This window comes from Apus apus, chromosome 3, assembly GCF_020740795.1.
Source record: "Apus apus isolate bApuApu2 chromosome 3, bApuApu2.pri.cur, whole genome shotgun sequence".
NCBI lineage: Eukaryota > Metazoa > Chordata > Aves > Apodiformes > Apodidae > Apus > Apus apus.
Genome location: NC_067284.1, coordinates 76,029,152 through 76,041,375, shown reverse-complemented (window position 1 = coordinate 76,041,375; position 12,224 = coordinate 76,029,152). Strand labels below are relative to the sequence as shown.

The 12,224-nt window shown below is 41.2% G+C and overlaps 1 protein-coding gene across 1 annotated transcript; it reads right to left on the bottom strand.

Annotated features, from left to right (window-relative positions):
- Positions 1 to 185: 185 nt before the first annotated feature.
- Positions 186 to 11,456, bottom strand: GLO1 (glyoxalase I). Its single transcript, XM_051614601.1, has 6 exons — positions 11,346 to 11,456; positions 10,201 to 10,283; positions 8,644 to 8,784; positions 7,738 to 7,805; positions 5,995 to 6,084; positions 186 to 2,218 (listed from the first exon to the last, which is right to left on the bottom strand). The coding sequence occupies exons 1-6, from the start codon at positions 11,424 to 11,426 to the stop codon at positions 2,130 to 2,132; spliced, it is 552 nt and encodes a 183-aa protein (XP_051470561.1). The 5' UTR covers positions 11,427 to 11,456; the 3' UTR covers positions 186 to 2,129.
- Positions 11,457 to 12,224: the final 768 nt, after the last annotated feature.

Here is a 12,224-nt window from a genome sequence, read left to right as displayed (position 1 = left end):
GACCATGAGATCATGTGGTCACAGCTATTAAGAGAGCTTACTTGGGAGATCTTATTCCCAACAGTGGGAACTATATTATCCTTATTAATGTTATATACAGGAGAATAATCAATTGCACGAGAGACAGAGAAAAGGCTATGTATTAGATATGAAGTACAGGAGGGCAGAAATAAAAAATGCAACCATGAACAAATGGTGTTTATTATTGCAGAAAAAAAGCAATTTGGCAAATACTAAAGAAGGGAAAGTGCATGAATGACACGGATAAGGCACCACGTAAAGAACAGTATCTGTAGATACTGTAAAGACCAGCTAGAAAATATCACACAAATGACAATTTACAGTATCAGGCTTCTTCATATAACAAACAGGAAAATAAATTTTTTAAAAAATTCTCTTTTGACTTAGTATGTCTACCTTCCAATGTATTTATGATTGTTTGCACATCTGTAAGGGGTCTTAAGCAGAGCAATAGTTTTCACATTCCTGTTTTCCACCAACTAAGGCTCAGATGAAGTATATAATCTATTTTACACATTTCCAAGGGTAAACAAAGTATCTTGGATTATTTTTTATTAATTATTTTTTCATGTGGAGCTCTCTAAGAGTTCATATATGCTTTCTTGTTCAGATGAGACAGGCAATTCAGAATTTTTCAGGTAAGGAGATAGGACAGCACTTAGTAGTTAATTAGTATCTACATTAGCATTAGAAATAAAATGCAATACTTTGTACATTTCTGTTTTAACTTGTAAGCCAAGGAGTTACTGACAGTTATTATTAACTCTACGTATTAAGTTACTAAAATATCCTGCTAATCAAGTGCACACAGTTACCACCTTCTCTCCTGTACTCCTGTTTCATATTGCCACCAGACTTCAAAGAATAATCCATGAACCAAAACAAACAGCTTTTCAGTTATCTAGAATTCAGTAGTTAGCAAAGGAACAGGTCATACTGCTTAAAAATTATTTTGTAGTTTTCACCACTGCTTTATTTGGAAGTGAATTGCAATGCCATTACACTATTCAACAGTCACATAACTGCAGACCTAGCAGGATTTAAGTGCTACTCAAACCACTGTAAGACAGGGCAGAGGGTTTTTCTCCTTGCTCAAAGGAACAGCAGGATTTCAAAACTTGACATTGTTTATGCTGCTTTAACAGATGCAACAGCGTAAAATAAAATTATTTGTGTAACATACAAAAATGTTACATGTTTTCCTGTTATTTACAGGTATCCTTTCAATAACCATCACTCATTTAGAGGGCAGATTAAAACATCTACTAGTAGGAAACTGTTGTTTCAGATACTCTTTTAAATTTATTTCCTAATGCAAAACATACAGAGCATTTAAGTTAAATACAGCCCCAGATGTTAACAGAAACAAGAATTCTGAGCAAGTTCTTTCTAGTGTCGGAAGAGACAAGAATCACTGTGAGTTATCATCTATGAGACCTCTTATCTTGGCTGTCAATCACCAGCCAGAAACTGTTAAGACTGAATTATTTCTGCTAGACTGATTTATTGCCTCTACAAAGTTGTGGGGTTTTTTATAGGCAAAGTTGTTTAAGGCTGCTCCTTAAAGAGTTTTGCCTGGTGTAATTAAAATTAGGACTTTCAAAAACATGCTATTACTCAATTAAAAGTTAGTCTGACGTTTTATTTTCTAGTTACAAAATAGGGCATGAAGCCTTCAGAATCTTTTGACTTCACGAAAAAGCATTCTGAAGTTGTTTTTTTTCATAGTTGTTGAAGCTGAACAGTAGTAACACAGCTTGCTTTTTGTTGTTAGTTGAAATCTAAGTGTGAGATGCAGCGAGCTTGTGGTTACATATCTTTTGATAGTGTTTAGTGAAAGACTGACATAATCAATGTTCAAGAAGAGAATATGTGTAAGCCCTCTTCCAAAAAATGGTGGTGTATTCCTAATAGGAAGCAAAATGCAGAGGCATCACAGAGCAAGAAAAAAGGAATTCAGCTACAGTGAGGTCCCAGGGGAAAGTTTTAGAGGAAACTCTGAATAGGACTGATTCCTCTCCTTTAAGGGAGAATTTCACTAACACTGTTACAGATTTTCTTCAGGGGACTAAATGTGTGCATGTCTTATATAATATGCTTCATGAGAACTAAGTGAGAGTCACCATGTGGTTAGGATTCAAAATTTCAATCCAGTAGCCATCAGGATCCTGAATGAATGCAAGTCCTTTCATTTTACCTATTAGAAAAAAAATAGAAAAAAGACAAAGTTAAGATTACATGACTAGTACTTCATGTCAAATATGACTACTTTGAAAATTTATTTTCCTTTTTTTCATAGAATCATAGGGTTTGGAAGGGACCCCTGCTGCAGCAGGAACACCTAGGGAAGATCACACAGGAATGCATCCAGACAGGTCTTGAAAGTCTCCAGAGAAGGAGACAACCTCTCTCAGCAGCCTGTTCCGGTGCTCCATCACCCTCACAGTAAAGAATTTTTCCTCATATTGAGGTGAAACTTCCTATGCTGCAACTTGGTGCCATTTCCCCATGTCCTATCACAGGGCACCACTGAAAATAAATTGGCCCATTCTTGACATCCACCCCTCAGACATTTGTAGACATTAATAAGGTTCCCTCTGTAGTCTTGTCTTCTCAAGACTAAACAGCCCCAGGTCTCTTAGCCTTTCTTCGTATGACAGATGTTCCAGTTCCTTAATCATCCTCGTAACCCTCCATTGAACTCTTTCCAGTATATCCCTATCCCTCTTGAACTGGGTAGCCCAGAACTGGACACAATACTCCAGATGTGGTCTTACTTGACAGAGTCCAACAGAGAGCTACAAGAATGATTAAGGGACTGGAACACCTGTCTTATGAGGAAAGGCTGAGAGACCTGGGGCTGTTTAGAGAAGACTGAGAGGGGTTCTTATTAATGTATACAAGTGTTTGAAGTGTGGGTGGCAAGAAGGAAGGGCCAATCTCTTTTCAGTCACGCACTGTGATAGGACGAGGGGAAATGGATACAAACTGGAACACAGGAAGCTCCACTTCAACATGAGGGAAAACTTCTTTACTGTAAGGATTACGGAGCACTGGAACAGGCTCCTCAGAGAGGTTGTGGAGTTTCCTTCTCTGGAGACTTTCAAGACCCATCTGGATGCCTTTCTGTGTGACCTGTCCTAGATTCTGTAGTGGTCCTGCTCTGGTAGGGGGGTGGGACTCAATGATCTCCAGAGGTCCCTTCCAACCACTAGCACTCTGATTCTGCAAAATTCTATCTTCTGTTGAATAAAGTTTTCTGCAGATGTCTGTATTAGTGTTCATCCTCTAAACTCAGAAAAATATTTTTGTGTTCCAGGATGTTTTGACATATTTTCTTGAACTGGTTTCACAAGTATAAAAATCCTGTGTTCCTCTGCCCTATTCATGTCCCATCACTCCAGACTCCACACCCCACACTGAAGTTTTACATTATTGTTTTTTGTTTGTTCCCTTCCCTACTCTCCCCAGCGTGGTTTACAGTACACATTTGCATCACTTCATAAAACAGATAAATGCAGGGCAGGATGTTTTAAACTTTGCTGTTGGAAAAAATACTGCTTATTAAAACAGAGTCCCCAGAAGTTGTCTTTAACAGTGGATCAGGATAGCAGAGCTTAACATGTTATCTTGCACTATTATGCTATTGACTGTAACAGATCCAGCCTGTTAATGTATTCTAGTTACAATTCCTAAAAGAATAGATGTTTCATTCAGTAATGTATGAAAAAAAACAAAACACAGGTCTCTCAGCCTGCTCCAAAGCCAATGAATGTCAAATCCAAAACCTTTTCCTCCTCCTTGCTCTTTGCTACATCAGCTTCAATTCTTAATGTTAAAACACAGCCTTTGCTTTCCCTGCCCTCCATTGACTCCTTCCAGAGTTCTTTCCTGTGATTTATTCTATTTACAGTCTATGCTTCCCTCACCTCCTACAAACTTAAAGAGCTGTGCAGTGGTAAAGAAGTCAGAAGCTCTCACTTCAACTTTCTCAAGGTTCACCAGGTACCGAACAAATTAAAAAGCACTCAGACACTCTAATAGTATAGAAATACTAAGTTCAGTTCTTAAATCAAGACATCTGTGTTCAAGTTCTGTTTTCAGCTACAGTTCTTGTATTTGCTTCAGCTGAGAACATAGTGAATAAGATGAAAATAATTTAAGTCTCTTCTCAATGACTTGTTCTTATTCCTCTAGCAAGGAATCTAGAAGATGAATTCCAGTATGTGTAAACTGAAGCTTCATGTACTAATGTTACTTTTAAACTAAAAAAAAACCCCACTGTTAGTAGAGGCAATAGCCTAGTTTCTATAACCAGAAGGAAGAAATACTGCAGATTTGTGCACGCTACTGAGCACTAGATGTCCATTTTGGAATGCATTGTCCTAAAACTCTCATGAGGTCTCTTCAGGAAAGAGAATCCAGTTGAAAAATGCAAGACCTCTCACCACTCATTTCTGCATTTTAGGCTATTTTGACATAGACATTCTTTATGTACTCTCTAGACATATGCACTACACATTGTGCATTTTTTACTAAAAGCTATACAAGTCAAATATGATATAGACTAATGAGGCTATTTTACCAAAGATGACAGAATGGTTAAAATTATAGGAGCTAGTATGTGACATTAGGTGGATTTAACCATAAAAGTCAAGACTTACTGAGTTTTAATGGGTGAAAGTAATTATGTCTTCTGAGTCATCTTATCTTCATATGATAAGAACCAAACTGATATGAAACGTGGGAATTTGATCCATGTTAAGGTAAATTCTGTCATAACTAGGTGGTAGTGTAGCAGGATGGTCCATCTCTCAATATGCCTGCCTCAGTTTCCCTCTGATTCAACTGCTTTTTGTCTCTCAGTTTTGCAGACCCAGGCTTGATGTGGAAAGATTCCCATGAGAAAGGAGAAGGCCTAGCAAACTCTGAGCTGATAACAACCTTAAAAGGTACAGAGGCCAAGCTGACATTCATAACACCAGCTGCTCTCTGGTGTCAAAAAACATGGAGCCCAGCCCAGCCACAACTAGGTCTGAAACTGAGATAAAGTAAGAATGAATAGATAAATAAAAGAGTTTGCTTGGTAAGAACAGGGCCTTTGTAGTTTTTCTACTGTTTTCTTTTATTCTTCAATGAGAGATTTTGGAGGTACAGCTAAATAGTTAAATGACAGCAGTCAATCCACTTTATTCTACAAAAGCCTGGTCCCATCTTTGATCAAGGGGACTCCCCATACTTTCCTAGGAGGTTGCTGGACCTTCTCATCAGCAGGGATGCCTGCCAGAGAGACTGATTCTCCAGAATTACAATCCACCCAGGGACACCCAGCTGCAGCCCAGCAGGGGTGACAGATATTAACTCCTTTACTGTCTTAGCAAACTTAACATTAAGTAATTTTCATCATTAATTTTAAGATTATAGAATCCTTTAAAATTGATAATTAATGTTCTAGGCCTAGTATAAAACTTGATACTAAGTAAGTTGCTAGCATTTTAATGGTTAACCTTTATTGTTTGACCTAACTACAAAGTAGTAAATTGTATTGTTAAGATACCTTTTGCATTCAAACTTCAACTTCTGATCCGATCTCCCGATTTCTCTACAATTTGACTGTGCTGATGCCTGCCACTTTAAGGAGTTAAGACCCCAGCGTTATACGCAATAAATCTTGATCTGTGCATGTGTCTTGTCTGTCATCCCATCCCATTCAGGACAGGTAGTATACAGAGTAAACTATGAACAGAGCAGGTGAATTTTAGTGAAGGTCAGACCACATACAGAAGGCTAGCTAAACTGGTTAACTACTATTACCAAGATTAATCCACTGTCAGTCTTGCCGACTGTAACAAGGTGCAAGGGTAACTGGTTCTAGAACCTTCTAAGCAGTGACAACTTTTCACAAAGACCTACTAGCTAGAATATATTAAAAATAAGGAAAAAAATTGACTTGCATTTTTGGTCAAGACTTACCATCATCTGGTTTCTTCACAAATTTCACTCCTAGTTCTTCAAACCTCTTACAAGCTTTATTGACATCAGGAACAGCAATTCCAATGTGTCCTGTGCAACACAGTACAAAGAGTGAACTACAGTCTTAAGTATTGCTAGGTTTTCTGGCAAAAAGTCTACATGCTGTAGTTCACATAAGATAGGACTGTATACAAGAAAAACATTGCTTCCAGAAAGATGAGAATTTTGGGTATTAACATCATTCTCCTTGAGAAAGTTGGCTTCTTGATAATGTCTTTTAAAATAGGAACATCAAAGTTAAAATATCTCATACTGTTTAGATGAGAATATTATATAGAGCAGGAAAACCCAAGATTTTCAATCAAACTGTTTTATCTGTATTTCCTTTTTTGAAGCATGTTCACATAACAGTATTTTGCTGCATTTCCTCAGTTCAAAAGTACAAGGAGTTTATCATTAATGCTGTTAGTATAGACTAACAGTAATACTATGCAAGGCCTGATCTTACAAATAAATTAGAAGCTTTAAATGTCAAGTGACTAGACTTGAGTATGAAACTTATCTCGCAAGCCAGTGACCTTTCAAGGACTCAAAGTATCAAGTCGAGCCACACAAATACTACCCTCATTGCTACAGAGTACTCCTTCTATCTTAAAATGGGCAACCAGTGAATTATAAAACAGAAATCTCAATGTCATTCAGTCTAAACACCATGATAATCTGATACACAAGAGCAATTACTGTTATTCATTCAGTAGTTACCATTAGCATGTTTTTGCTTCCCACAGGATGAGATTCTCTATAAAAAGTGTAACTGTGGATTATTACTGTGAAACACATTTGTTTACATATTTTAACAATCTCTTCCAGCATCCATGCTGGAAGAAGACAGATAAAGGGTGAGATGCAAGTTCCCTCCTTTCCTAGTGCTAAGAAGTTTTCTTCAAAGTAACCTACTAGGAAAGGTCTTTACATCCATTGTTAGGGTTTGGATGGACCCAGGAAATTGCTGACACCTCTGAGATGAATGAGAGAGAGAGGGTCTTTAGGATCACGAAGGACCTGGGAGGGTCAGAAAAGTGAGGGATCAGTATTCCCTCCCACTTCCTGCCATTAAGTGCCAGGAGAACTGGAAGTTCGGCCCTTTTTTCCTGTGCCTTTCTTCCTTGCTGCTGGTGCTGCTCACAGGTTCTTCCAACTCATCATGTGCTCTGCAGAATCCAACTCCACTGGGTGCTCTAAGGAGCTGTGGACCCCTCTCCTCAAGTGGCCTTACCACATGGGACTCTCACCCACCTGTTCCTTCAGTCATGGAGATCTGTTTCATATGTACCTGTATATAAGTTTATACATCTGTTTCTCACCCCATGTGTTACTCCCTTTTTCCATGTTACAGTAAACTTGTTACAGTTTCAGTTTCCAATCTTTTAAGTCTCTTTTCCTTATTGCCCTTTTATCTTCCCTTGGGAGGGTGAAGGGGGGGTAATACAGAGCAATTCTCTGGTTGTGGTTCACCCTGACCACTAAACTGAGACATTCATACAAGTTGAAAATATTTTCTCCACTAGTTCTCATAAAAATAAAGCCTACGGTAGATACTTACCCAATAACATCTGCACAGAACCTATACAGATCTTTTCTAGAAAAGATTTGAAACTCCATTTTCCTCCCAACACGAGAGAAAAAAATGTAATCGCAATAAGTGAAAACTTTAAAACTACAAACACAAAACTAAAGACCTACCAAATCCTCGAGGATCTGTATTGCCATTGTGGTAAGACTGATTTTCATCATTTTCAGTGCCCCAGTTGCTGAAAGAAGTAATTATTACATATTGGAAAAAGGGAAAAAAAAAAAACAACAAAACCTAAGTGTTCCATTTTCTCAAGAGGGTAAGTTGTTCCTCCTAAGAAATTGAAGAATTTCAGCCATTGGCTGCATTTATTAAACTATCAAGATTTTCCTTAATCACAGTTTCTAAGGATAGTCTCAGGGCTAATCCAGTCAAGTTCAAAGCCCTTCACTAGCATTCAGGTTCTACAGTTTAATGAACCAGAGACACTTCTGCCTCGTTCAGATTAGAGAATTAGTACTGCTGCATGAGTCAGTTTATCTTGGCATCACTGGTACAGTGAGGGTAGCAGGGTCTGGAGCCAAGACAGACTGGGGTATCTGGGAGATTCTCCACAATTACAATTATTAGTAGCATTAACAAAGCCATCCTGTTTATGGGAAATGTGTATTTTGACTTAATTCCTCTTTCAATCAGATACCAAAAGCAATAGTTATCCATTACCAAGATGCTTTGGGGATCCAAAGGAAGTTCTAACCACACTGGGTTTTCCTAAATTGTGTGGCTTCCCTGCCCAGCTGGCATGCATACTCAGATATAGCAAGCATTATTTCACATTTATGTTCAAGTGTTCACCTAGCAGTTTGAAAGAACTCTGGAAGAGAAAGATTAAGCTTGCCAGGTATGCAAGATCTCAGCTGTATTTTAAGACTGTACGACAGTGAAAATGCTTCCACAGTAAATATTACATTTTTTATTCATCCAACAGACTTTACACTCATCCACTTACGCTTAATCACTGTTAGAATCATAGCTAATGTTAGCTAAATGTCATCTCTCATTGTATTAATACTTACTGTGTCAGTTCAAGTGTAGCTTTTCTAGAGAAGGTCCAAGGTGTTCTCTCAGCTTTATCTTTTGGGATATCTTTTTTATCTTCATATGCCAGGAAATAGAGTGAGAACTTCATAGTAGGAAAGTCAAATTTTTGAAGCAGTCTAAATGACAATTATTTTGAAATAGTAACTTAAAAAGCTCATCAGGTAGCTTATAAATAAACCAAGATGCTTTCCCCACAAAAGAATTATTGCTGTGATTTTTTTTGCCTTTCTGACTCCAATCCACATCTCAAAGTAGCTACATTTTGAACTACCACATAGCACTATTCCAGAACACATTACAAACCTACAAAAATTAGAATAATCAACTGCTTAAAAGCCAATCTAACAGTAACTGAATAGCAAGGCCAGTAGAAAGGCTCAAGTCTTGAGAATGCCACTCTGTTATTTGTCTGCATTTCCTCAGGAAGATCTTTATGTTTATACACTTTAAAATATCACCAAGGAAGAAAAATATTAACTTTGAAACTTCTTTGTTCTTGGGAGATCACTGGCAGCAGACAAAGTTAAAGAACACAGCAGAATTTAAAAAACCCCACACCTTTAAATAAACCAAACCTTTTAATACCTTTAAAAAAACCATACCTTTAAATTTCAATAGCTACATATTATGATAAATTTCAAATGTGACAATTCAAACAACTAAAAACTACTTGGTGAGAAAAAGCTGCCTATAAAACTTATCCCTCTGCTACATGCAAGAAGTCACCCACTTTCCTGTTAAATATTTTATACATCTCTATTTTCACCTAATGTCCAGAGATGGTGTAGCATACATAATTTTACGCAGGACCTGTAACCAGAACAAGTAGGCAGGCAAAACAAATCTAATTCCCTTTTCAGCTTTTAATTTTTTTATTATTTTATTTTCTCACAGCCACATTTCCACTAAAGTGGAAGTTTAGTTTATTTTACTTGAGTCTGGAATCATTTCAAGATGTTTAAAAATCTGCTAGAATTTTGTTTTGAAATAACTTATTTAAAATGTCAAAAAATGTGCACAGAGCCTTAGCATAAACACATTTGGCTATTTCAGGGTATTTGCCTCCCAAGAGCCCTCTTGAAAAGACAGTTTGGTCCTTGTCTCCAGCTTCCATTGCCTTGGTCTCTTAAGAGCAGAGGTGGTCATAAGCCACCTCTGAGAACTACTAGAAAACTTAATTTCAAGATTTGTAGCAATGACTCCTGCTAAGAAGCACTGTGATAAAGGTTACCAGTCAGCTACAGGCTCAGTGAGGAGGAAGTAAGCACATTGTACACTGATAATTAATGACCTATTTAAGAAAAAAGAAATTTCTAGTCAAGGCCAGTATTAGTTTGTTTGCAGCTTTAGGAATTAACTGTGCTGTGAGAACTCTCAGAGGTTGCCAGATTGTCCAACTAGGCAATCAGCTGATGGGCGAGCTTTGTTTATATAGTCAGACCAATTAGTATGATTACATCAAAATAACAATAACTTTTCAGAAGAACAGTACGAAAAACTACAACTTATTGTGGCATACAACATCTACTCACGTCATTCCAAGAACTCTTGTATAAAAATCCAGTGACTTCGTAGGATCCTTTACTCTTAACATTGTCTGCTGAAACATAAAATCCTGTGGGGGGGGGAAAAAAAAGTTTCTTATTTATACATCAACCAGAATTACGGGTATTAACAAAGATGCCAATTAATAGTGAATCTAAAACTAGCAGGTTTGGAAGTAACAAATAGAATACACTACATTAAGTGTAAACAAAACCTTTGTCCTGATCCTACACAGACAAACTTAAGTATCAGTGGCATAAAAAACGAGGTATAATTCTTAGCTTTATTCTTCTTTTATGGAGCTGTACTGCACATGAACCACTTTGCTTATAAGCACACTAGGCACATGAATATCTGATCTTTGGCCACCTTGCAGACACAATTTAAATAAACTGCACAGGTGCTACATTTCTGTCGAGCCTTATGTTATCTGGCAGCAAAAGCAGCCTGCAATTTTGTAAGGGTATTTTCCTCAGGACGCAGGCCAACTAGATCCCGCGGGCTAACGAACAACTAAGCGGATGAAAAGTGAATAGTAGCACAGCCTTGACATACGTACTTCAAAAAAAACAACAAAACCACAAAAAATAAAACACAACAACAAAGAGGTGTAGAACAACTGAAATACAATTACAAGGTATTCCCGACAAAAAAGTCGGGGGTGGTTTGGGGGATGTGTTTTGCAGCCCGGGCGCGCCCTGGCTGGAGAGCCCGCAGCTGCCCCGCAGGCAGGCGCGCAGCGGGCGCTGTCCCTCCCCAGCCCCAGCCTGCCCCGCTCCGCGCACCCGCACCGGCCGGGCCGAGGGCGCCGTGGCAGGCAGGCCTGGGCGCGGGGCGAGAAGAGCTCACAACCACCGGCCCAGCCGATCTGCCCTTCGCCACCACACGTGAAACGGAGCCGGGCGGGACGACGCCGGGCCGGCCTCCCCGCACAAGGCAGCGCCCCTCGAGTGACCAGGCAGCTGCCCGCCGAGTCCCCTGCCAGCCCTCTGGCTGCCCCGCACCACGACCCTTCCCGGCTCCATGCCGCCCGCCATCTACCGCACGTCCGCCCGGCAAAGAGCGAGGGGCGCGCCCCGGCTCTGCCGCTGCCGCAGCCCCAGGGCGTCCTCGTCACCCCCGTGCAGCCCACCTTGGTGCTGGCGTCCGGCTCCGAGCAGGCGCTCTGAACCGCCTCATCGCTGAGGCCGCCGAGCTCCGCTGGCGCCGCCATGGCTGGAGGGAAGGAGGAGGAGGAGGAGCCGGCGGCAGGCGGGGCTTCGCTCCTCCCCGCGGGGCGGCCCGGCGCTCCCCGGGCAACCCGCGGCGCGCTGCCCAAGCGCCCGGCCCCGCTCGGTGTTGCCTGTTCCTCCGACAGACAGAGGGGAAGGAGCCGGCTGCCTGTGGCGCTAATTAGCCGCAGCGTGGAATGAAGCTAAGGATCCTCCGCCTTGACGTGACACGCCCGGGCAGAGAGGGTACCAGGCAAGTGCCTTTCGCAGGCACCGGTACTCAGCTCCCGTGGAATGGTGGTGCTTTTTGGGGGTAAATACTTCCGCTTTTGACAACTGAGGGGAAAAAAAAAACAACAACACTTTTGCAGCGTTCTCGCTGCTTGCCTGAAGAAGCTTCCATAGGTACATTTAAAACCCAACCCCCGAGAAAAGGAATTTAGGGTACGTCTCATCGCAGAGCTCTTGGGGGCCCAACACACTCGGCGGCAGGACTGCGGTTCAGCTCCGGTTTCGGTGGGGCCAAAGGAGCAGCCCCACGCGCGGGCACGGCGGCAGCCGTTACCGGCCCCCGAACGGCCACCCCCCCCCGCCATCGCCGTTTCCCTCCGCGGGCTGCCGAGCCCCGCGCCCTTCGGAGGCCGCTGCGGAGGGGTCTCCCCCCGGCAGCCGTTGGCGGCGGTTGCGCTCCTGCGGCCCGGGCGGCGGGTGTGGTTTTGGGGGCGGGGGGGGATGCTCCCCTCTCCCTCCTCCCCTCTCCCCGCATCGTGAGGCACCGCTCCAGCCAGGTCAGTGAGGCT

Coding starts and splice junctions, on each gene's coding strand:
- GLO1 (XM_051614601.1), bottom strand. CDS start 11,426: ATGGCGGCGCCAGCGGAGCTCGGCGGCCTCAGCGATGAGGCGGTTCAG. Junction 7,806..8,643: donor GCTACACTTGAACTGACACA/GTAAGTATTAAT, acceptor TACTTCTTTCAG/CAACTGGGGCACTGAAAATG. Junction 2,219..5,994: donor TGTGAAGAAACCAGATGATG/GTAAGTCTTGAC, acceptor TTTTTCTAATAG/GTAAAATGAAAGGACTTGCA.